This window comes from Chiloscyllium punctatum, chromosome 26, assembly GCF_047496795.1.
Source record: "Chiloscyllium punctatum isolate Juve2018m chromosome 26, sChiPun1.3, whole genome shotgun sequence".
Lineage (NCBI taxonomy): Eukaryota > Metazoa > Chordata > Chondrichthyes > Orectolobiformes > Hemiscylliidae > Chiloscyllium > Chiloscyllium punctatum.
The window spans coordinates 47,854,779-47,881,548 of NC_092764.1; the positions used below are offsets into that span (position 1 = coordinate 47,854,779).

General features: G+C 38.6%; 1 protein-coding gene across 3 annotated transcripts in view; it reads right to left on the bottom strand.

Moving 5' to 3' along the window:
• Window positions 1-3,065: 3,065 nt before the first annotated feature.
• The window catches only part of tox3 (TOX high mobility group box family member 3), a 113,920-nt gene continuing 90,215 nt past the window's right edge, over window positions 3,066-26,770 (bottom strand). For 2 of the 3 annotated variants that reach the window (XM_072547346.1, XM_072547347.1), the window contains 6 exons: window positions 20,017-20,286; window positions 18,974-19,201; window positions 15,549-15,629; window positions 10,361-11,122; window positions 5,675-5,850; window positions 3,066-4,205 (listed from right to left, as the gene is read on the bottom strand). In XM_072547346.1, coding sequence (XP_072403447.1) covers window positions 4,145-4,205; window positions 5,675-5,850; window positions 10,361-11,122; window positions 15,549-15,629; window positions 18,974-19,201; window positions 20,017-20,286 — 1,578 coding nt within the window. In that variant the 3' untranslated portion in view covers window positions 3,066-4,144. The remainder of the gene's footprint in view (window positions 4,206-5,674; window positions 5,851-10,360; window positions 11,123-15,548; window positions 15,630-18,973; window positions 19,202-20,016; window positions 20,287-26,770) is intronic. The other variant, XM_072547348.1, reaches the window with a different exon arrangement.

The following is a 26,770-nucleotide window of genomic DNA, read 5'->3' on the forward strand; positions in this document are numbered from 1 at the left end:
AGCACATTCCCCCCTACCCAACACAAAATCCAGAGGGTGTTAGCCTCTGTATGGCAGTATGGGGAGGACTGGGGGAGTGTTTGGAGCCTGATGCCCCATGTTAGAGGATGTGGGCTTTGAAGAAGCCCCCCTGGGATTCCCCTCCAATCAAAGGGGTTTGCTTTATCGGTGCCTTGGATTTTCTTTTTAAGTAAACCCCTCTGAAGGGTGTCACTGTGCTGATGGGGCCATTTCAAGAGGAGCACTGAACTCAGAGGTGACTAATTAGGAGACTCTCCCCAGGAGTATCCCTATGCTGGTATCCCCATTGGACAGCAAGTGTGGGACCACCATTTGGATTTGACATCTGGATCTGGAAGTCTCTGGGAACATTCAGCTCATTTCTTTCTTCTTAATGCATACAAAGTGATAATTAATAGAGATACAAATTGTACTTTCATACATCACCTTTTACCAATACCACCTTCGTTTTTGTATTCTGTTCAATGCAAGTAATTAATAGTTCCTTCACCTTCTTTGGATACAAGGGATGGTATCTAATGGGACCTTGAAAGGTGTGCGCCATGCAGGAAATCTGGGGAAAATCGTGTGAGAAGTTGAGTGAGGCCTGTCTCAAAAGGTGGGAGTGACTTGTGGCATTTGCCAACAGAGACCTGGATGTCAAGATGAGATCCTCACTAGGGAGTTGCAAGGTGCTTATCAGCAGGGATTATTACTCGGTATCACTCTCATCAACACCAAATCCCAAGTCATTAACGGGCAGCTTTCCATCATACAAGATGGATGGAAACTAGATACTGAGGAATTTTGACATGAAAATCAGCAGGAGTACACATCTGTTCCAGTCTGCCACTTGATCCTCTGGAATGCCACCTTGGTCACCCAGTACCAGTGTCTTAAGGCAAGTTCCGGGGCACTGGCAACTTGCATCCCACATTCACCAGGATCTCAAGGTCTTTGTCCACAAAGTGAGGTGCTAATTACCCCTTGACTGCCATCATACCAGCCAAACTATGTGCAGGACAGCTCTAGAATGCAAGTGCTTGTCCAGCTGCACAGTGTGCTTTCAAATATGATGTCAGTGCCAGCAATGATATCCTGGAAGAGGTCAGAACTTGTGGCTGTGCCAAGTGTTTGAACTGGGCTAGCACCGGAGAAGAGGAATGCCTTCGGGTTTTGGTAGGTAACTAATGAGGCAGATTTGGGACAATAGCATAAGAAAACTCACTAAATCTCAGAGAGAAACCCTACGTGAAACTCATTGAACGTGACAATTAACCAAACAATCCAGTCCATTATTGTTCATTAGGGACACCAATTTGCTGCTATATCCAGCAGAAAGAGTAATAAACTCAGCACTGACAAAGTTATATCTGAAAGAACTGGGGAAATATTTGTGTTTGTAAGTGGATGCAAAAGGTTTGGATAAGTTATTCATCGAATTCCTATGCTTTTATAATGATGGATATAATCTATAAATATAACAGGTGAATAGGCTGCTGCATTCCATTTCTTAGCTCTCACATGAAGAAATAGTTGCTTGGATGAGACACCAGAGAAGATTCACCAAATTAAGTATAGGCAGAGACTCTTCCCTCTTCTTTCAGTCAGGGTGGACACAGCATTTGTTTCCCACCTCTAATTACCCTTGGACTTGTTAGGTCATTTCAGAGGGCAGTTAAAAATCAACTGGATTGCTAGGAGTCTGGACTATTGCATTGGACAAATTGAAGGCAACTTTTTTTTCCCCCCCTTAGGTGACATTAACGAACCAGATTTCTTTTCATTCATGGATGTCAGTTTCACTGGCTGGACCATGATTTATTGCCCATCCCTAATGTGACAGTTACGAGTCTATGGGTCCGGAGCCCCACGTAGGCCAGACCATGTAAGGATGGCAGATTTCCTTCCCTGAAGGACACTAATGAGTAGTTAGATTTATCCTCCTTGACAATCAGTAACAATTTCATAGTTATCGTTAGACTCTTCATTCCAGATTTTTATTGAATTCAAATTCCACCATCTGCTGTGAGGGGGTTTGAACCCCATCCCCAGAATTTACCAGAGTCTCTGGAGTAATAGTCCAACACTAATAGCCCTAGGCCATTTCCTAAACAGCTGGGTTTTAACAACAGTCAATGACAGTTGCCAGGCTCACTATTACTGACAGTGCCACCCACTTATGGATGGAAGTCCAAAACATTTTCAGTCTCCAGTTGTATTTGAGTTTAACACGAGATGCAGGCATTGTCGGACAACTTCACTGCGACTCACTGCTTGTGGAATGTTGGGAAGTCAGGCAGCTCAGGTGAATGGAATTCTAGGAAGGAGATGGCACTGGCTGACAGTCCGTTATGGTATTTTTGTACTGCCTGGTACAAATTGGGACATCCCATGCAACAATCTTCCTTCTGTAACTCCTCACTTAACAAGGCTAAGCTAATATTGCTGTGCTGCTTTGCAAAGTAATGCTGGCAGAATCTGGAGAACGCTTGTGGAATTTCTGTCAAAATGTGTTTTGAAGGTTTTCATCAGAAATTATTTTTACTTCAATTGAACTTTGGGGCTGGCTCAGATAAAAGCAAAATACTGCAGTTGCTGGAAATCTGAAACATACATGCAAACAATGCTGGAAGAACTAAGCAGGCCTGGCAGCATCTGGCGGTGGAGAGAGAAAAACAGTTAAAGTCTCAATTTTGGCAATTACTTCTTCAAATAGAAAATCTGGTATGGGAAAGGTTCTGAAGTTGTCATACAGAACTCAAAATGTTAGCTGTTTCTCTCTCCTCAGGTGTTACAAACCTGTTGAGTTTCTCCAGTGTTCTGTGCTTGCTACTGACTCAGAGTGCTTGGTTGGATTTTCAATGTGACAGTTGTTTTCTTGATATTGAAAACAGACTGTGCACCCAACATTTGATGTATTCTGCTGAATTCAGTTGCCCTCCACGGTTGTGGCACATTACTCAATGTAATAGCCCAAAGAGACATCTGCTTAAAATGGCAACCCAGGATAAGGAATTTATCTTGCATAAGGTTCATGAAACGATCTCTGAAGTATTTTCATGTCACTTTTATTACAGTCAAAATAAAAGAAATTAAAAGATCAGTTACAAGAGAGAAAGAAAACATTTGTTTCTGGGTGAAGAAACAAGTACACTTCACTGAAAGGTCGATCAATAATACTCCAACTATCGCTTTTCAATAATTAAATCTTAAATAAGATCACAAATTTTAATACAAAAAAATTAAATACAAACCGAAGTAAAAATATTAAACATGATTGATTTTGGTTTACAGGCTATTTCGCTAGCCATCTCTAACTTGACTACTGCATTAAAGAGGAGCTTTTTTAAAGCATTTGGCCTTATACACAGAAGCCTCCTTTAAAGGAGGCACAGTTAAATTGAGCACACTATGCTAAGAAATTGCCGTACAAAAAGCAATTCCTACAATACAGTACATAGTAAAATAACTCTTTTTGGTTGCAGAACAAATAAATGATACTACCAGTGGAAAAGGTGTTATTATACAAGTGTCACATGACAGCTTATTACATAATGAACCTGGTTTCTTAAGAACTTAGAAAATAATTACATCTGAGAAACCAACATTCTTAAACTTGATCGTTGTGTACAATTTGTAGAATGGAAACAATTATTGAGCAAAACAACTTAACTCTCCTTTAACCCATCAAAAAGCAATTGCGTTATTGTGAAGAAAATTGTAGTTAGCATTCCATTTAAGTAATACACTTCACTCAGTATCTTAAGTCTCAACTGGACACAATGACATCACTGTCAGAGAAGAAAAGTCGTTTTTCCATCTGAGTCTTCTCAAAGTCTTCAGCAATCATGCAGAGGCATGTCATTTACTAAAAGCCATGCCCTTTAAGTTCATGTCAAACAAAATAATCATCTGAAGCTACATTACACAATGTAAAATGGCTAGCTCTCCAGGCACTGGCAGAAATGGCAGGTGGGCCTAAAGAAAGTCTGTACAGCCTGTCACTGGAAAGCCTTCTGAAGTCTGTGCCCATGTAGTTACAAGGAAACAAAGCATGTCACAGCCTGCCTTTCAGAACATCTTCTTGGCAGTCTGTCTGACAAATGCAGAGTTTTGGCTGCAAAACGTCGATGGCAAATCTTCACTTCACAGAAGCAGTATAGCTCTGATTACGAGAGGCAACCCACGCCATGAAGATATCCCTACAGAAGACACAAGATTTTAACCTCACTGCTATTATACTTAATCAGACGCAACATAATACAAAAACTCTCAGCACTATAATATGTACTCCACGGCCAGCTGGATGATTAAACTCCAGTTTTCCTGCTGCCAATCAATCTGAACAGGAGAATGAAAATGACATTTGAGCAATGGGTTGAAATTAAATGTTAGTGACAACATACATCTTAACCTTTATCAGATCAGAACTTGCAAGAAATATTCCAGACAAAATGTATTGGATAAGGTGTACATTGACAGATTTACCTTGTGGTCTTACCACAATCACATTACCTGGCTCATTATTTCAAATCTGCAAATAGGAAGGTTGTAACTGGGGGAATCAACGTAAACACACTCAGCACTCTTCTCAGTGGAATTTTCTATAACTTTTCAATTCCCCATTACATGTTCATGTTCAATAAAACATCACAAAATGCAACTGTTTTAAAAAAAAAGCAAACAATGACACCCAGACCAAACTGTGTTTCTGTTTGTATTTTCCACATTTTGCACTCCATCGCCAACAAGAACAAAGATTATAAACCCCTGCATGCGTATCACTATTTTCATTGCTTAGAAATAGAGAACTGCAGAAAACATCAGCTTTAAAAGTATTTCTAAATAGGTAAGCAATTGTAAGGACCATGTACACCACTCAAGAGGTCAGATATTGATGTATTTTTGTTCTGAGTTTCAATTAGGAGAAGGAATTAAACAGTCCAAAGAACTAATAGCAAAAATTCATGTTCAACCAAAATAGAAGGAAACTTTTAGATACATAAACAGGTCTTGTGGCCCTATTTACTACAGCGCAGCACAAGTTCATCACATTTACTGTTGTATAACTGTATTGGGTGAAGCAAATGTGTTTAACACCTTCAAAATTCACCAGAGTGGTGAGTAGGTGCTAACATGTCCTGTGTAAAGCATCTGAAATATCTATAGTATCCATCATCCATTCTAAACTCTCCAGATCAAAGACCTCCAGTTTTAAAAAGGACCGTTTAGTCAGTAAATGATGCATGGTTCTTCAATGAAAAACAACTACTTGTACATCCAGAAGGTTCATCTGCTGATACATTACTACACTTGATGGGACAATCAGTATTTGGTCTGTCCTAAGCTGATGTGATTGATGGCTCAGATCAAGTGTTAATATAATGAAAATGAATATACTAAGGCTTGTATACAGTCACATTCAAAACAGCATAAAAAATATTGGTTATTTCTTGTTTCCAGCCACAAATGAACTTCCACCAAAAATGTCAGTTAAATATCATCTACCACTGCAGATACTAATATTTTGTAAAAGGAGAGTTATTTTTTAAATGTATAGTTATGATTACTGCTTGCACAGGAATTGTTTTTGCTTTGTGTGTTTTGAAAATACTTTTTTTATTTAGCTAAAGTAACTAATCTGATAAAACAGGTGTATGTGAAATATTACCTGCAGTGGTTAACTACACACTCGCTGCTACAGTATTCATTATCCCACTCCACGCTCTGGGTTGGTGGATTTGTGCAGCCAGTCCTCATGCATCGTATTGGAGTGGTAGCACCCACAGGAGCTGGTGGGGGAGAGCTGATGATAGGCTGGACTTCAGGCGGAGGTGGTGAAAAGGTCTGGAAGTAGTTAAAAACTATTTAAAATAGGTGAATCTTTTCTAATTAATGCAATGTTTAAATGGTACTGCGTTGGACAGCAAGAAGCCAGAGAATTTATCTATCTCTGTAATGCTCAAATCAAGATGTAAATGTCATAGAATATGCATCAATAGTTGGTAAGGAATAATGATACTAACTGTTCCTGCAATGAATAACCAGGGGTCCCTATGAGGTGTTTTCACTCCTAATAAGTTGCCTTCCTATGCAGCAAGTAAGGCTGCACCCTGAGCTAGCCTCATGGTAAACACAGCGTCTACACAATGGAAGGGAATAATGAAAATAGCCAGTCTGAGTTCTGAATGCAGAGGTCAAGCACTGAACCTTATACATAGTAACAGAACTCACAATCATTCTTTTCAAGGGAGTGATTGACCTACAGATACAGGAATGAAGAAAATTATACTTACTTTGGCTTCCAACAGACAAAAGGAGGCAAGCATTGCATACAAATTAGAGATGCAAAATACTCTGCAGCAAAAGAGGGTTCATTTTAAGCAATGCCATCTCAAAAGAGCATTATATTCAGAGAGCTTGTCCTTGTGAATTCCACACAATAATTGGTAATTAGAATTCAAATTAAAAATGAGTAAAAATACCATTTTGCACACTTTAACCTTAGAACTTGGATCAACAGCATGCTGCTCAAATATGCTATCCTTTCTCTGCATTTTCACAAAGCAGTGTCAGCACGAGAAACCTGGGTGGAGACACTTTTTTGTTGAATCACCATCTATGTCGCTTTGTTACATGCAACATAATTACAAAAAGACTAACAAAAGCAGAACTATATTCCTGCCTCCTTCCTTTATCTGATACTACATTATGACAATGCCATGTTTCCATGGCAACAAACAGATAACCTGTATTGAAAGAAAACAATGATAGATTACATGTACATGTGGTGTCATATCCAATTAAGTCAAATTGACTGTCTACTGCACTATGCTCCTGCCCACACGGCTGATCAATAAATATGGGCTAAATCCAACAAAGTTTTCTATTTTTTCCCATCCCAATCTACTAAGTCCAAGACAGATCATGCTACTATGATCCAAACACTGCTGCTAAGGGGGCAGGTGGTGCATAGACACCATTCAGTCGTGGCCTATTCAGTCCAAACTACTCTAACACTCCATTCATGCATAGCAAAACACCATCTGGTCCTATTTTCCCTCCAGCAATCACAGCTGACCAAAAACGATGATAACAGCTGTTACAAAACAAAAGCCAAACAAAGGGGCAAGAAAGGTTATACTCAAGTCCAGTACTGCAAACTACTCCGTGAAGTGGGTAATAGAAAGAAGCCTTTCAAATGCTTAAAGACTATTCAATAGCGTAAGGCAGAAGACACTGGTTAAACCTGAGATATTTAATCCATCTGTCTAGAAATACTGCAAACATCAATGGATCAGGTGATAATGGCTGACTGAAATTATTCTGCGTACAGTCACCAGGGTTGTTATACTCTAACTTAGTGATTAATGACCTTGCGCCAAATTTAATTAAAACTTTTTGTGTTCATTCAACTAATGTCAAAACTGTTTAATGGGAATGAAGATACAGCTTTCCACCATGAGAAAGTATCTTCTCTTGCCGCATTCCATAAAAAGAAATAAAATTATTTAAACCGTGTTGAGTTAAATAAAATTGAAACTCATTGTATTCTTTTATGTCACTGTACATTTTTAAAACCCAAAATATGTGTGTCATGAATAGGCAATAGTGGGTTAGAAAACTTGTGTTACACAAGTGAGATATCACATTATAATTTTATATGGACGGCATCTAATTTCCCTAGGGTAGAATGAGTCATGCAAGCTTTAATTTCTGAACGAGCCAAAAATAAGCATAAATTAAAGTACGAATCATATTACTCTTTTGTCAAAAGACAAAAATGTAATTATACCTGGCAATAAAATACAAAAGCTGATTTGGGTTGGATTATCTTTATACAGCAACATTGTCTAATTTATATTAATTTTCTGATAGCAGATGAAATGTAAATTGGAGGAGATAAGTTCTGCACACAAATCTTTCTCTCCCTCTCATCTAATTTATTCCAAGCAATGAATTTAAGAATTTAATCAGATCACCACAACACTATTAAATATTTGTACACAAGGATCAAAATGCTGCACAGTTGCAGAACACAGGCGAAATCCATGTTTCCTTATCAATGAAACAATGTGGTCCAGGCTCAACACAATACCTGCTATTTTGTAAGTGCTCATTATTTTAATTTCTGTTTATAACTAATAGCTGGTAGCTATGGACACATACTATAGCATGTCCCTAGTGTGTATTGGGATTCCAGTCATGCATGACACTTGCTGTTTTTAATTTTCATTTTATCATCAGCAGTTTAAGGTTGTTGCCAGCGCTCATTTGCAATTTTAACCAGACTTCTTCACTATAGCTTCTGACAGGACAGATGCTGTAATTAATCACTGGAGACAGCTGGGGACGGCAGCCATGCTGTTCCAGAAAACATTACGATGGCAGCCTCATTTCTGAAGCACTTGGATGAGAAATGAAATAATGTGAACTGCTAATCCCATCTGTGTGCAGGCAGTAGGCACAAAGGTGCTCAGTACTTTTTCACAATACTATTAATACAAATTACAGAATCGTTTACTGGTGAGAGAGGAGACAACTGACAAGATATTCTACTTCTGAGATCTATTTACAAGAACACACAATTTGTTATAACAGATGCCAGTTCTTTAATACAGTTACTTAAATTATTTTAAATATTGCTAAATGAAAATTCATGTGCAATGAAAATCCTTTCACTCCACTTTTGGGCACAGGGTGATTGGTTGCAGAGCACTGTGTTTCAGTTGGAGGTTTTCTGAATGGTTAAATGGGAAGGATTATCACAAATTTGTAAGTAATATGATGCAAGCAAGTTCCACCGAAAAATATTGTTCGTAAAATGTAAAGCACACGTAACCCCAATTTGGGGGAGTTTCTTATACAGTTCCTGTTTCAGAACAAAAACTCATTTCTAGATTCTTTATTTTAATGTTGAATGGTTATTGGAGGTAGGAAAGCTGATACATTTGTAAAACAACATATAGGTACATAGAGAGCATGTAGTGCCTTTCCTGACTGCCATCCAATTGTGAAGTAAAATGAGAGTATTACGTATTGAATTCAGTCCAGGAGTATAAAAGGATGACTAAAACCAATGAATTATGGAAGTCTTTCAGAACTAAAATCTATTCATTTATGGATTTTTAAAGTATACAGAACCAATTTTTTTCCCTTCCAGTAATACATTTGCTGATTTATCCAGAAGGAAAGATCACTACCCACTATTCCCTGGATAGCACGTTTTTGTGGATTTTGGTCCCTTTCTGAATATTTACTTGCAAATATATCACTATTCCTACACTGTCTCTGGGTCAAAATCCTGGAATTCCCTCCTTAAGGGCATTGTGGGTCAATCTATAACGCATGGACTGCAGAGGTTCAAGAAGGCAGCTTAGCACCTTCTGAAGGACAACTAGGGATGGCCCAGCCATCAATGCCCACCTTCCACCAGCGAATCAAAAATATTAACTGGCACCATCTAAATGGTAATACCCACTATTGAGAGCATTCAATGTGAATCAGTGCAAGTTTACTTTTAATTGGTGTGGTAGAATTTTGAAAACCATGTTAATCCCAATAAAATAATAAACAAATATAGAATCTGGCAATTAATTCAACTGAATTCACAATCTGTAATGAGACAGACTCATTTATTAGACATGATTTGGAGATGCCGGTGTTGGACTGGGGTGGACAAAGTTAAAAATCACACACCTGGTTATAGTCCAACAGGTTTAATTGGAAGCACACTAGCTTTCGGAGTGACGCTCCTTCAATCACCTGATTGCTCCTTCAGGTGATTGAAGGAGCGTCGCTCCGAAAGCTAGTGTGCTTCCAATTAAACCTGTTGGACTATAACCTCATTTATTAGAAGTCACCAATTTCGCAAAGGGTTTCTTGGTCAATGTAAATCTTTCCTTATTGATCTAATTTTCCAGTCATTCTTTGACAAAATATATATACCCCATCTTAAATATTTAAACAGGACTACACCAATTACCACACATCTTTGATGTTATGACTTTTATTGAAACAACTTGTTGGATTACTGTTTTAAAGAAATAAGGGCAAAATATCACTGTAGAAAATTTAAATTATACATTGTACATCACAACTAAAATCCTCAGCTCACATTTTAATCAACATAAATTGCAAAACTGATATTTTTAAAAAATCTATGTTGGGATAATTTTACCATAAAAAAGCTTTGTGAAGTAAATTTTTATTTAATTTTTATTTACATTATAAAAAACATAGTCTGTCAGTAGTACACCAGATTCATCAATCTATTAAATATCTATTAGTCACGTCAGTTTAAAATCTCACGCCACCTTGTTTTCCTGGAAGGGTTTCATGTTAAGAAGTTACTGACCTGTGGCAATACTTGGGTCTGGGCCTGGGTTTGTAGTGGAGATTGTTGTTGCTGAGCTGGCTGTGGACTTGATCGTGTGGGCACTGGCGAAGTGATCTGTGAGGCCACCACTGACTGTGAGGCAACAGGGGAATGCTGAGGTGGCGAGTGCTGAGGTGGATGCTGCTGTTGCAGCTGCTGGATTTGCTGTTTCTGCATGTGCTGTAACTGCATCTGCTGTAACTGCTGCTGAATCTGCTGTTGTTGCAACTGCTGCTGTAGCTGCTGCTGCATGTGCTGCTGAAGCTGCTGTTGGTGCATTTGATGGTGCATCTGATGTTGCTGCATTTGATGCTGCTGTATTTGGTGCTGATGCTGAATTTGCTGGTGCTGCATTTGCTGTTGTAGTTGTTGCTGCATTTGATGCTGCTGAAAGTGTTGCAATTGATGCTGCTGCATTTGTTGTATCTGGTGCTGCTGAGGCTGCAATGGAGGGCTCAGCTGGGGTGAAGGTGGAGTGGGGACCATAGTGGTGCCCATAGGTGCAGCAATATTTGTTGACATGTTTGGCGCAATGGTAACGGATGCCACCAGCTGACTGCCTTGCAAGGGCAACCGCATCGGTTTGGGGGCTATTGCTCTTGGCAGTGTCTGGGTTGATGCTGAGACAGATGCATGTTGGGAAAGTGATGGATTCATAAGAAGGGAAGTTGAAAGACTAGTCGATGCTAAAGTCTGCTGAACAGAACGCATGGTCTGTGCTTCAGCTGATTCTGCAGCAGCCTATGGAGAGAACAAAACATTGGAACCATAAACAAAGTAGCACATTCGAACTTCCATGAAACACACCACATTCACATACAACAACAACAATAATAATAATTTTTTAGGAAAGGTAGCTGAAATTTTGTACCATTCAGGGAATTAAATAGCCACAATCTCTCCATCGCTCTTAAAAGTATTCCACATAAAATTGTCAGTATTGCGGCCAGATGGTCATGGGCTGCCTTTTTTCTTTTCTCCATTTCTGATTATACTTTGTGTACCAACAGGTATTGTGGCACAGTGGCAGTATCCCTGACTTTGAGCCAGAATCTCCAGGTTTAAGTCTCAATGTTGGATTAGAAAGCCAAGGGAGTTCATAATGCAACAAAACATTGCAGGCATTAAGAGTGAGAGAGTGTGCTGGTTAGCCATAGGATAAAAATAAATTGAAGCTTTGGCCATCTCAGTCCAGAGTTTACACTCCAACTGACATGGAAATGTGTACGTTGTTCTGTAACTTTGATTGCTTGGAAGGTCAGTTGGCTGGAGGATTGGCAGGAATTTGATTGGTGTGAACAATATGCAATGTGATCCTTGTTCCTGCTAGTCATAGAGCTGTACAGCAGGGAAACAGACCCTTTGGTCCAACACATCCATGCTGACTAGATATCCTAAACTAATCTAGACCCTTTTGGCAGTACTTTGCCCATATTCATCTAAACCCTTCCTATACACATACCCATCCAAATTCCTTTTAAAATGCTGTAATTGTACCAGCTTCCATCACTTCCTCTGGCAGCTCATTCCATATACACCCCACCATTTGCGTGAAAAAGTTGTTGCTCAGGTCCCTTTTGAATCTTTCCCCTCTAAATCTATGCCCTCTACTTCTGGACTCCCCCACTCTGTATTTGAGCTATGTGGAGAGGCTGAATAGGCTGGGGCTGTTTTCCCTGGTGCATGGGAGGCTGAGGGGTGACCTTGTAGAGGTTTATAAAAGCATGAGGGAAAAGATCTTGTTTATTTATCTTATCCATTTCCCTCATGCTTTTATAAACCTCTACAAGGTCACCCCTCAGCCTCCCATGCACCAGGGAAAACAGCCCCAGCCTATTCAGCCTCTCCACATAGCTCAAATCCTCCAACCCTGGTAATATCCTTGTAAATTGTTTCTGAACTCTTTCAAGTTTCATAACATTCTTCCTATAGGAGGGGGACCAGAACTGCATACAATATTCCAAAAGTGGTCAAACCAATGTGCTGTACAGCTCAGATGGATTTAGTATCTATATCCTTGCCCTATCTATGGTGGAGGTGATGGTAGTGTGGATTAGACTTGTCTTCAGCCAGACAACTGAAAATAAACAGAGGCATAAATAAAAGGAACTTGTTACTCTAAGTGACCAGCTCCTCCATCAAAGATAATCAAGGGGATGCCTCAAGGGGAATTCCTTCTTTATTATATTTGCTCTAGTATGCACCAAACAAAATAGAGACAGATATATAGGGAGTAGCAGGTTGACAAGATCAACTTGGAATAGAGATGGATAAATGCTTTTGTATGCATTTACCTACTTTTCCTCTGATTTCAGGAAGATTACTTACAAATATGCGATCATAATTGTTCAGTGGAATGGACTGTAACAGTTTCAAACAGTTCTTGGGCAGCTTTTGGATATGGTCAGTCAACTGGTAAGTTGATATTGTGGATCATTATCAGGTCACTGTGAAGGAACATTTATTCAACCATCCATGTAATAAAAAGCAGTAACAAAAATCGGATAATATCAATAACATGCTGTGATAAATATCAATTAGAGTAAATTTAAACTAGGAAGTGGAGTAATATGGAAATCATAAACATAAAGGATGCAGCTATCAATTGCTTCTTCATGTTTTTAACAACAGGTGCTCATGAAACAATATTGAGAAAATGCCACATTATTGAGATAATTCTTTAGGAATGACCTTTCTTTAAATGTGCTCATTCATGAGAAAAATAAGTAATACGTTTTATGTAATTCAGCTGAATAACATTAAGCAAAGTAATCTCAGTTTATTTTTGTTTTTCAAGGCAAATGATTTGAAAGAACTCAGATTGCTTACTGTTCCAGTGCATTCAATTCACACCATTGTACTCATGACATTTAACATGTTTCCAACTCCAAATAATGGATGCGATGCTATCTAGCTGTAAAACTTTGTCAAATAATTTGTCAAACCCTACACATTAAAAATAAGTAGTTGAACCTTAAGAGCAAGGTTAGATCTCATGGAATACAGGAAGATCTAGCCATTTGGATACAGAACTGGCTCAAAGGTAGAAGACAGAGGGTGGTGGTGGAGGGTTGAATTTCAGACTGGAGGTCTGTGACCAGTGGAGTGCCACAAGGATCGGTGCTGGGTCCACTACTTTTCGTCATTTATAAAAATGATTTGGATGTGAACATAGGAGGTATAGTTAGTAAGTTTGCAGATTACACCAAAATTGGAGGTGGAGTGGACAGCGAAGAAGGTTACCTCCGATTACAATGGGATCTTGATCAGATGGGCCAATGGCTGGGAAGTGGCAGGTGGAGTTTAATTTAGATAAATTTGAGATGCTGCATTTTGGGAAAGCAAATCTTAGCAGGACTTATACACTTAGTGGTAAGGTCATTGGGAATGTTGCTGAACAAAGAGACCTTGGAGTGCAGGTTCATGGCTCCTTGAAAGTGGAGTCGCAGGTAGATAGGATAGTGAAGAAGGCGTTTGGTATGCTTTCCTTTATTGGTCAGAGTATTGAGTACAGGTATTGGAAGGTCATGTGTCTGAACAGGACACTGGTTAGGCTACTGTTGGAATATTGCGTGCAATTCTGATGTCCTTCCTATGGGAAAGATGTTGTGAAACTTGAAAGGGTCCAGAAAAGATTTACAAGATGTTGCCAGGTTTGGAGGATTTGAGCTATTGGGAGAAGTTGAATAGGCTAGGGCTGTTTTCCCTGGAGCGTCGGAGGCTGAGGGGTGACCTTATCAAAGTTTATAAAATCATGAGGGGCATGGATAGGATAAATAGACAAAGTCTTTTCCCTGGAGTGGGGGAGTCCAGAACTAGAGGGCATAGGTTTAGGGTGAGAGAGGAAAGATATAAAAGAGACCTAAGAGACAATATTTTCATTCAGAGGGTGTTACGTGTATGGAATGAGCTGCCAGAGGAAGTGGTGGAGGCTGGTACAATTGCAACATTTAAAAGGCATCTGGTTGGGTATATGAATAGGAAGGGTTTGGAGGGATATGGGCCGGGCGCTGGCAGGTGGGACTAGATTGGATTGGATTGGATATCTAGTTGGAATGGAGGAGTTGGACCGAAGAGTCTGTTTCCATGCTGTACATCTCTGTGACTCTATCAGTCTCCAGATTCCTTTCCCAATTTGTCTTGATCAGAAGGCAGTAATCAGGCCCATATCAAAATGAATTACGCAAGTGTCCCATAACTTTCAATAACATAGCACTGACTGATTTCCATTCGTATCTCATTAATAAGAGGAAAGACAGAACTTGAATTCATTTGCCTCAGAACATTTTAAATACTGAACAGCTGAAATGCTGAACTGTGAAGAAGTGCCATTGCTGTAAAGCAAGCAATGTGGTAGTGAAGTACAAGAAAATCTTACAAATTGCAAAGAGACAACGTGTTTCTGGGAAATTGACTGAGGGATTAATATTGGGCAGGGCAAGGAGCGGTCCGTTGATCTTTGAACACTGTGTCAAAAATTATGGTGCTGGAAAAGCATGGCAGGTCAGGCAGCATCCAAGGAGCACTCCTGTTCCTCAGATGTTGCCTGACTGGCTGTGCTTTTCTAGCACCACACTTTTTGACTCTGACTCCAGCATCTGCAGTCCTCACTTTCTCCTCTCCTTTGAATACTGTTGTGCGATATTTTAAATCCACTGGAGGAATCAGATGAGACCATGGTTTAGCATTTTATCTGACAGACAACAATCTCGCAGTATGTACTGAGGTCCAGCCTAGATTATGTACTCAAATTACTGCGGCAGACTCGAACATACATTTGATTCAGATGCAAAATGCTCTTACTGAATCACAACTGGCACATGTCATGTGGTTGTTCAAATTTGTTCGAAAAATATTATATTTTATCTTTTAAGATTTTAGAAACAGTAAGAGACACATGTAATTGCAGTGACTTTTTCTGACAGTTGACAAATAATAAAATGTAAGCTAATTTTCCCATAAATTCAATACGTGTTGCACACAATATTTTTGTTACTCGCTTTATGCTTTAATTTGTGACATAAAACCAAGTTCTGGGATTAATTGTAGACTTTTAATTACATTTGATCCAGAAGTAACCCACTAACGAACATGAATGACAGACCTTTCATTAAACAAACATCCCACATTCAGCATGTTCATTCAATATGCACTTTTTGAAGATTACCTTTGAAACAAGGCTGGCCCGGTATGCAGCAAGCGCTTTCAGATATTCCTTTTTAGCGGCTTCTGTCTTTCTTTTGTATACCTACATTCAAGAACAGATATTCTGAAATTTAAATTCTTGTACTTATTAACCTTGGACATTTATGACTCATAAGAAAACCATGCAGCAGGACATTGTAATATGTAATATACAGCAATTTTATAGCATTTGATTGTGGAAAGAGATTTATTTCTGCAGCTTCCAGATTTTTAGAAAAGCCACTATGTTATACAAAAATAACTTTCATTTCCATATAACCTTGAATGTAAAAAGGTACCAATGAATGGAAATAGATTAGATTAGACTTCCTACAGTGTGGAAATAGGCCCTTCGACCCAACAAGTCCACACTGACCCTCTGTAGAGTGACCACCCCCTCTGACTAATGCGCCTAACTTTATGGCAATTTAGCATGGCCAATTCACCTGATCTGCGCATCTTTTGGATTGTGGGAGGAAACCGGAGCACCCGGAGGAAACCCACACAGACACGGGGAGAATGTGCAAATTCCACACAGATAGACACCGAAGGCGAGAATCGAACCTGGGTGCCTGGCACTGTGAGTTAACAGTGCTAACCACTGACCCACCGTGCCATCCCTGGAAATGGGGTGGAAAATTGTCAGTAAAATAGGTAAGGGCAGGGCAGATTGGGGGGGGGGGGGGGGGAATAGCTAAATGTTAAGTGATAAATGGGGTGTTGAGAGGGCATTTAAAAGGAAGAGAAAAGTGGAGGTTTATGGTGTTAGAGACTGAATCATGGTATAGAATGAGATAAAGGAGAGGGGGAGAGTTAGATGCTATATTGAGCTGACAACTTACATTTGTTATAGGCCATTCAGCCCTTTGAGCCTATACAATCATTTATAGAGTCAGAGAGTCATATAGCACATAAATAGACCCTTCTATCCAACTCATCTGCACCAACCAAGTTTCCCAAACCAAACTGATACCATTTGCCTGCATTTGGCCCATATCCTGCTAAATCTTTTCTAGTCACGTACCTGTCCAAATGTCTTTTAAATGTTGTAACTGCACCTGCATTTACCACTTCCTCTGGTAGTTCCCTTCACATATGAACCACGATGTGTGTGAAAAATTTGCCCCTCAGGTTCTTTTAAATCTTTCTCCTCTCATCTTAAAAATATGCCCCTAGTTTTAAAATCCCCACCTTAGAGAAAAGGTCTTTGGTAGTCACCTGATCTATGCCCCTCATTATTTTATAAATTTCTGTACACCTCAATCCTCACACTCCAGTGAGAACAGTCCCAGCCTATCCAGCCTCTCCTTATAACTCAAACCCTCCATTTCCAGCAACATCCTGTAAATCCTCTCCAATTTAATAATTCCTTCCCATAACAGGGTGGCTAGAACTGTACATAGTACTGCAAAAGAGGTTACACCAATGTCCTGTACAACCTCAACCCCTATACTCAATAGTCTGAGCAATGAAAGGAAGCATGCTAAACGCCTTCTTAACCACCATCTCTGCCTGTGACACAACTTTTAATGAACTATGAACCTGAACCCCCAGGTCTCTTTATTCTACAACACTACCCAGGGCCCTATCATTAATTGTATTAATCCTGTCCTTGTTCGCTTTACCAAAATGCTATACCTCACACTTATCCAAATTAAACTCCATCTGCCATTCCAATGGCCCAATTGATCAAAATCCATTTATAATCTTAGAATTTCTAGGCCTTTTAGAATTTGTAATCTTGAATCCCAGTGTAATCTTTCCAACCTTTTTCACTGTCCATTATACCACCAATTTTGGTGTCATCCACAAACATACCAACCATTCCTCCTAACTTCTCATCCAAATCATTTATATAAATGATAAACAACAGTGGACCCAGCACTGATCCTCATGGTACACTGCTGGTCACAGGACACCAGTAATAAAAACAACCCTCCCACCGCCCCTCGCTGTCTCCTGCTGAGACCATTGCTGATTGTTGAACATAGAGAAATTTTAAGATAGAGAGGGGATAAGGAGCAGTACACATAGGGTACATGAGGACAGAAGGCTGATGACTAAACAGAATTTAGTGTGAATGAGATCATGGCTTGTTATGAAGAAGGTAGAAACAAACCTAGATTAAGGTGTTAGAAATGGGGAGTAGGGGAGTAACAATTTGTTCATTTGTCAAATTGCTGGACTGAATCAAATGTAAGATGCAACACTGTGAGCTGGACACCAGAAAAAAAAGGATTCTCATAGACCTCCTTCTTAAGGGAAATAACTCAGATTCGAAGAGAAAATAAATAAGAAATGAAAGCAGATGTTACACATCAAATTTAACAAGGATCACGTAATCTTCTGATTTTTAAAAAACTCACATTGTTCCCTATTTGAGAAAAAAAAACTACAGAACAGCATGGAAAGTACTGGGGTTAATTCCAAGTTTGGGTATTGATTGCGTGGGGTGGGCAATATCAGACTGGCCACCCCTACATTTTAGATTTTACATTCCATTGAATCAGCTGAAGATTTGTATAACAATCAACTAAATCAATATCATTTATTCTTTGCTAAATGCCAAAGTTAAGATTACTCACTAGCTGATAAATTGGTGTGGATTTTTTTGGTCAAGTGGTGAAGCAAGGCAATTGCTCCTGACCAAACAAAAATGCAGCAATAGCTATGCACATAATTCCCCTTTCTCTCAGTGAATTTGTACCTGATCCCAAGTCCATTGAATTACCAGGGCCCAGAAACAGATATGACATTAAGCAGACTAAGAAATAAATTCCACTGAACTATTCTCACAGACAGAAAGGCCTGAAATTAAAAACACTTAATATCTTTTACATTTAAAAAATGTTTAGATAATAAAACAAAATATAATTAAGATTTATAGAAAACATGAATTTGTGGAAATTTTATTCTCCTAATGGAGAAATTGGACGTTCTACAAATATTAAATTAGTTTCTTCAGGGCTTAGGAATGTTTTTATTAATTATGAAGTTAATACACAATTAAAAACCCAATTATACCTCATTCAACAGGACGCGCATTTTTCAAGAAGTGTTTACAGTATTACTATCAGCATAAAAGTGGAAGTTTTCATTAATGAATTCATCCATTGCCCAGAGTTTTGCACTCTGGAGATTACTCAACAATGCATCCTCAGGAGAAGCGTTAAATAGTTATCACTAGCTTCTGGATTTCCATGCTATTTTGATTACATGTGGATTACCACAATCGACATCAGTCTGTGTGGAGTGATGATAGAAAATGCCGATAGTTTCAATATCGTTATTACAGCAAAACATAAAATTTAATGCAACCCTGCCTCATTACCAACATCTATTTCAGTAACAAAAGATCTGATTGATTGTCACTCTACTGTTGGTCTCTACAGAATAACTAAAAGTCACCTGTTTTTGTTCCTCTCCTAGACTGTCCCACATAGATGCTACAATTTTGGAAACTTCGCCAAATGTGGCATTGGGGTTTTGTCCTTTAATGGCAGCTTGCGTGTCCCTGAAGAAAAGAGCATAGGCTGATACAGGTTTTTGGGGCTCATTAGGATCTTTCTTCTTCTTCTTCTTTGGTGTCTTGGGTTTTTTTCCTGAATCGACTGCAGCTCGTTTCTCAACACTCACCTGAAGCAAGACAGAAAAACAGTTTGTTACTGCAAATGCTCTCTTCAAGGCAATTAAAATGCTAAGACTGAAACATTTTGTCTGATTAAATTATGTTGAAAATTATTATTCATTTAGATTCTAATATTCCCTTAACAAGGGTAAAATTGAAAGAACAAATATTTGTACATTTAGTCCTAGGTAAATCAAAAGTTGACATTGTACCAAATGTCTTTAGGCATTGAATGTACAATGTACTTTTGAATCATGCAGGATTTAGCAACTAGAGATCAAAGCTCTAGGTAATCAAATATGTAACAATGCTTTCTTGATCTGGATTAGCTAATGAGTCTAAAACAATCTCTAAAGTGCTTGACAGAACGAAAGTAAATCAAGGCAGATTAGTTAATCAAATATCACACTCAAAGCAAATTTAAAATCTGCAATTATTTTATGAAAATTAACAATGACATTTGATGGAACTATTCATTTGCTGTTTTAACAAAATTGCCTAGACAAGACTTAGCTATTTACTGGCCTTGAAATTTAGTTTGTCTACATTCAGTATTAATTATTCACTTCAATAAATCAAAAAGAACATAAAAATCACTTATTATTTTTAAATAGTCAAAGTAACATACATTCTTCAGTACAACAGCAAGAATTATCCCTTCAAAATAGAAGCCTAAATACTATTGTCTTCTAAGATTAATACAACTCTACCTTTACAATAGACATGATTAAAAATTGAGAACATAAGCATAAAATTCCAGAAGAACAATTTGAATGAATTACATGTTCTATGTATTTTGACTATAAATAAGCAAACAACATACCCTGTTGAATTCCTCAGCATCATCGTCATTTACTGAACTGGAAGGGGATGGAGTTGCTGACTTGCTGGCAGGGGGTGAGGGTGAATTATGGGGCACATTACCACCTCCCAAATTCAATCCCAATTGTGCGCTCAGCTGTGATTGGTTGATGGTGGTCAACTGATTATGTTGAATCATTCCTGCTTGGTTAACATCAGCCATGTGAACAACAGACCGCATACCCATGCTCGGATTATGGTGGTACTGGGGAACTTGAGCTTGTCCCAGGTCCTGCATTGGTAGGAGGAGAAAACAGGTTCAGATTTAATGCTGATTGGACACAGAACTTCAAGACAAAACACTTTTCGTAATTTCCTGAGTAACCCAATGGGATTGGAGGGATTCTTCACCAGTTGAGATAATAGACTATTCTATTGACACAATATTAATATCAATAAAATGATAGTCAGACTAGTTCCACTTTTCCAGAGGATAAACGTCTATCAATACCTCTGCAGCTGAAGTTAGGAGCAGGATGTGAAAGATTACAGGTTGAAGATTGAATAGCAGATGCACAAATGATGTAGAGTTTGACAAACAGGAACATTCCACAAGATACAAGGAAGATAGGGACTCGATGGCCTGAAAAGCTTTCACTTGTTTGATGAATCCATGCTATACACAGAAGCTAGATCATGATCAGTAATGCTTTGTGATCAATTTCTCCACAAGTAAGCCTGAGTTATGATCAATTTCACTGGTGAAGATACCTCGTGTCATTTGTGACCCATAAATGAGATTGACTCTATAACTCCTGAGCAAGATTGTCACTTTTTACCTCAAGTTGTCTAATAAATACAAATAATGATCTCTTGTCAGTGCTGCTAATGGAATGATCTGTTTATGACTTTTATGGCATAAGCAGCTTTCGATTGTAAAATAACTATAATTTAAGTAAGTAATCTAACAAAATCATTCGGAAGTTACTTTGTGATTCTCTGTGAAAAGTCCCCATTGACAAATTAGCTTCCTGGCAAAACGGGGTGATGGGGTAAGGCTTTGCTTACACGTTTCAATCCTGTTCAGAGTACATGAGTGAAACTTCTCTGTGCTGCTGAGTCAATGTTCACAAAAACTGTCTGTGATGTCATAATGATAATGTGCTAAATTGTCCATCTCACTCAGAGAGCCCAAAGGATAGCTGAAAATGTGCACCACTACAATAAAGAATACATATCCAAAGGTGTGTCAATATGTTTTATTCAGGAAGAGGTTTACTGGTCTGTGGGACTACCAAGTGACTGATTCTGATTATCATAAAAAAAAGGGGAAATTATTTTTCTCTCTCTGGCTAAGATAAGCATAAAATGCAATGAAAAATGTATATTCAATCCAAATATCTAAGTAATTTCTCATTCAATCCTAGTGAGATACACCATCTCAAAGCTAGTTCTGGCTTTGGCCTTAATTGATATACATTGCTTCAGTTGAGCAGATGATTTGGTTTAATCTGGTGAAATATTTAGTAGTCTGATCGCCTTGGTAATCTTTGGCACAAATTAAAATAGGAAAATTAAAAATGCAGCATTTGGATTCAAGTATGATTGCCACTGTCATTTTTGAAAGGTTCATGGCTCTCTTCTGCATGTGTAGAAATAGGATTTCTTTTGCTGTTACACTTGTGCTTCTTAATATAACTGCTTCTGCAGGAGGGGGTGGATTTTCTTTCAAGGCAGGTAGCATGAGTTGGGGAATTTCCCAGCTCAGCATATCCACCGCAGCAGAAAGTGCTTCAAAAAACATGATTTTCATTTCAGGACAATGGGTGTGAAGAGGGATCAGGTCCAATGCATTTAAAAACAGTGTGGAGGCAGCCAGACGGGCTGGCCAAGGCATGTGTGGGCTTTGGCTCAGCATAATAAAGCATAAACCTCAAAACTCATCTTCACGTCTCTTGCCCTTTCGTCCTCCACACACTCGTGTCCCCTCCCTGCCAAGAGATACACCTTCACTCATGTCACCCATGGTCCCTTATGCCCTCCTAGCCAAGTTTCCCCATTTGTCCTCTCAGAGATGCCCAGGTAAACCTATGCCACTCCATCCAACAAATGGTCCCACATATCCTGCGTGCTAATATATGCTTTTCCCCGACCCTTCCATACTGTCCAGCCAAACTTCATTCTGCATTCTGGTGAGAGTTCGGATGTCCACTAAAACAACTGCATCCAAAGGAAATATGCTTCACTGACATTTGTTTCCTCTTTAACATTGTATCCAACTGCAAAATATTTGTTTACACAAGATAAGGCATTGTTAAGTGTTTATAATCTCTGTTACTAACATTTTAATGATCTGGTTCATTGACATTTTCATAAGGTTAGAGTAAAGTCATCACTTTTTTTAAAAAAACTGCAAACGAATGGCTGTAGTTAAAGCTTTTCCAGACAAGTCTTATTACTACAGGGTACATTGGTTCTGTAGAGCAAATACCAGGTGGACATGGAAATTGTATTTGTTTGCCTGAAGGGTAGAGATGCTATGGCAGGGTGTGGGAAAGGGTATTGAATTAGAATTAGCTTTATTACCATATGTACTCAAATGAGTACAGTGAAAAGCTTACAAGTCACTACTTATGGCAATAATCTGAGGTACAAATGTACCTAGGGACAGATTCGTACGGACAAATTCTTTGGGGAAGAAGGAAATATAAAGAAATAAAAAAATCCAGCACTACACATTATAAGAATAAATCAGAAAAATAAAGAAATAAAATTTCAGAAAACAGTCCTCCCAACCTAGTTCACATCGACACCTTGCCTCTGGGCCATACCAGGCTTCACCTCAAGGTTTTTGAGGCCGGAAGACTGCTCTAGAGTCATCCCGAGGCTGGAAATCCATGCTGAGAGACGACCACATCAAGCCATCAAGAGATTGCCACGCTAAGTCTGCGCTGAGGCAACCAGATCAAGACCGGGATGAGGCCAGGAGTTCAGGATATCACAGAGAAGAAAGACAGAAAAAACCCCACAAAAAGCAAAGAAGAAAAAGGAAGGGCAGCATGGTGGCTCAATGGTTAGCACTATTGCCTCTCAACGCCAGGGCCCTGGGTTCAATTCTAGCCTCAGGCAACTGTCTGTGTGGAGTTTGCACAGTTTCCTCCCACAGTCCAAAGATGTGCAGGTCAGCTGAATTGGCTTTGCTAAATTGTCCATAGTGTTAGGTGCATCACTCAGAGGAAAATGGGTCTGGGTGGGTTACTCTTTGGAAGTTTAGTGTGGACTTGTTGGGCTGAAGGGCATGTTTCCATACTGTAGGGAATCTAAGCTAATCATACAGTTCAGGACTTAAACCTGAACATTTTAGGGTGGCATGGTGGCTCAGTGGTTAGCACTGCTGCCTCACAGCACCAGGGCCCCAGGTTCGATTCCAGCTTCGGGCGACTATCTGTGTGGAGTTTGCACATTCTGCCTGCGTCTGTGTGGGTTTCCTCCGGGTGCTCCGGTTTCCTCCCACAGATGTGCAGGTCAGGTGGATTTGCCATGTTAAATTGCCCACAGTGTTAGGTGCATTATTCAGAGGGAAACAGATCTGGGTGGGTTACTCTTCGGCGGGTCGGTGTGGACTGGTTGGGCCGAAGGGCCTGTTTCCACGCTGTAGGGAATCTAATCTAATCTAATCTAAAAAAAAAGACATGGACAGAGTGGATGAGCTCCGGCTGAAGAGTCCTACTCAGCTGTCACCTTGGAATATGTTTGCAATGGAAGTTATGAACCATTGGGGAATTGGTGAGGCGTGTAAGTTGTCAAGGGTTTGGGGTGGCTAAAACATTTTGAATTTTCCTCTCAAAAGCTCACACATAACAGACTGTGATAAATGGTCTATTGTATCGTTATAAATTTTTAAAATATTGTCATCAAGTTTTTTAAAAAAAATCATCTTTACAACTGCTAATATAACATACCATCTATGTGTCTGTGGTAATTTGCAGGAGGTCTTCTTGCTCAAATTTGATGTGCTGCATGAGATTTCATGGGGTCAGACTCAAAGCTGACGATGCCCAAGACAACTCCTTCTTGACTATATATCATGGTGTTAAAATCTTTGCTGAGTCTATTGACTATGGGACAGAACATACACGAATGGTGTTGGTAGTTGTCTGGAAGGTATATTTCTGAGAGTATGACTATGTCAAGCTATTACTTGACTGGTCTATGAGACAGCTTTCCTAACTTGAGCACAAGGCTCCAGATATTAATAATGCAGTCTTTGCAGGGTTGCTGGGACTGTGTTTGCCATTGTCATTTTTGCTGTTAGTGCTAAGTAGTACGTCCAATTCCATTCCTTTCTTTATACTTCGCAGCATCTTGGGTTACTTGCTTGGTCATTTCAGAGGGCAAGTAAGAATCAACCACGTTGCCATGGTTCTGGAGTCACGTATAGGCCAAACTCGGAAAAGATTTCCTTCTCTAAAGGACACGATTGTACTGAGTATTGGGGAAGTGTGGACTCTCAATTGAAATTATGAATACAACTTTTTTGTATAACAACAGTTAGAATTAAGCTATTCTATGATACCTGAAATAACCAAAACAATTTGGAAACTCTTTTGCCATTTAAGTTAAGCGTTTGCAACATTTAAAGCAGTCATTTCCAGTCACTATTATTGTATTTTTACTACTTAATGATCTTGCTCTGCACAAATGAATCATTCATTTCCATCATAGATGTTTACTTCTTTAAATGCCAAATTGTGGGAAATACTGTACTGGATTCAGAGAATGCAAACCATTTTACTTCATGTCACAATCATTGTACAGCAATGGAAAATTCCATAGGTAATGTGCATTTGATAGTCAAGAGAAGATAAACAACTGTGCAATGAACACTTTATTCAAAAGGAACAAAATGTTCCAGACATTAAACATTTTAATGATGCATAAAATAACTACTTCACTTTCAGCTCTGTAAACAAGATTGTTAATTCACTCAATTGATTAAAAAAAACCTGGATTGATTTTGAGATTACATACAACATTTACATAAAAAGAAAGGATATCTGGTGTGTTCTTGGAAGTTAAATAGCTACAAATCACAACAAAAAATACCATCATGGACATGTTTACTATGGAGTAAAATATACAAATAAATGTTTGATTTACATTGATCGTGTGAAAACACATTCCTTTCAGGCTTAATTGAATATTCACTAACAGGGTCTGGTAGACATGTATAATTATGCACCAATATGTCTGATATATAAAGCAATTTTCTTTGTAGTGAGCTATTAGCAATTTCAATTCACATTTTCAATCAAAACACAGATTGCAATCTTGTCTATCTTGCCACAGGAAAGTGAAGAATTTTGGCTGACAGAGGGGGATATGAACTCTTAAACTGTGATATACCAGTCCACGCAAGTGTGAAGGAGCATTCTAAATACCATGTATACTTTAGTAAGTTGCACACTTAATAGTATAGAATGCATACTAAATCAAAATCTACTGCTTTAACTGAATAATAAATGAGGGGTATAGGATGAGTCATTTTTGCTTTGACATTCACTGTTCCTTCAGAGTTAATATCAGAATTCATTAAAACTAACTTTACATAACATACAGCAGAGTTCCATAGCATTTCTAAGTCAAAACTGGAAAGACTGTTAACAAGTTCAATTTTCATTCAATCAGCAGTAGTGCTCTCTGAAATGTTTCATTGCAGAACAGGAATAAAATAATCTATATGGTAATTATGAGGATGAATCCCCCAGCAACTTTCACTAACATGAAAGGTCAACTCTATTCAGATATTTTATCAGCCCTCTGCACATACTCCTGTTCTGGCAATTTATATGTGAACTGTGTTTTATTTTTTTTTCCATTCACAACTACCTGCAGAATTAAGCTCTTAAACCAAATGAGAAAAATGAAATTCTGAATGCTAGCAAAGCCTATAATAGTGCAGAGATAAATCGCTCAGCTGTTGCCCCTCAAGCCTCTTGGGCTGAAGATTTTTCGTAGTGCACTGTGGGTATTCAGAACTTGTTCAACATGATTTCATTTCATTTCTGGCACAGCCTGAGAAAACTAAATTACAGAATCAATCATACAGAAGGTCAGAGTGAGACTTCATTACAAGTATTGCATGCTTGCATGAATATCTTTCATTTCTGACTGACCCAATATGTCACAATAGCTGTCTAGTAAAAATTCCACTTTCTGAAACTGATGTACTACAGAAATCGTTGCTATTCAGTGGACTGGACAGATTGTGGAAAGGTGTTAAAAGAATGTGAATGTGCTGAACCACCACCTATAGATTGAAAGAAGTGGCTCAGAATATCTATAGAATTATTAATAACAATAAAATAATGTGAAAAGGGAATTATCAATAGAATCTGTTTAATTAAATGTATATTTCATATTAAAAACATTGTTTTGATGCACAAAATGTGTGATTTATGGGATTTTACTAAAAAAACGCTTTTAATCCATTGTAGGGAATGATGCCAGTTTGTCACAAATGCAAGGAATTACAAATTATGATCTCCAATGTTATGCCTGTACAGGTTAATGGATGTGCATAATTGCATTACAAAATAATAATCCAATCAAGAGCTTCACATCACACTAAAATCACAAGTCCAAAATACTTATATTCAACATCAGAACTTTTCAGATTAGATGACAGTCTTTTTTTAAAAAATATGCAGCTTTTATTGCTTTGATCATAAATCGGGTAATAAAACTTTTCAAAGATATCTTCTTAAAATTACAAT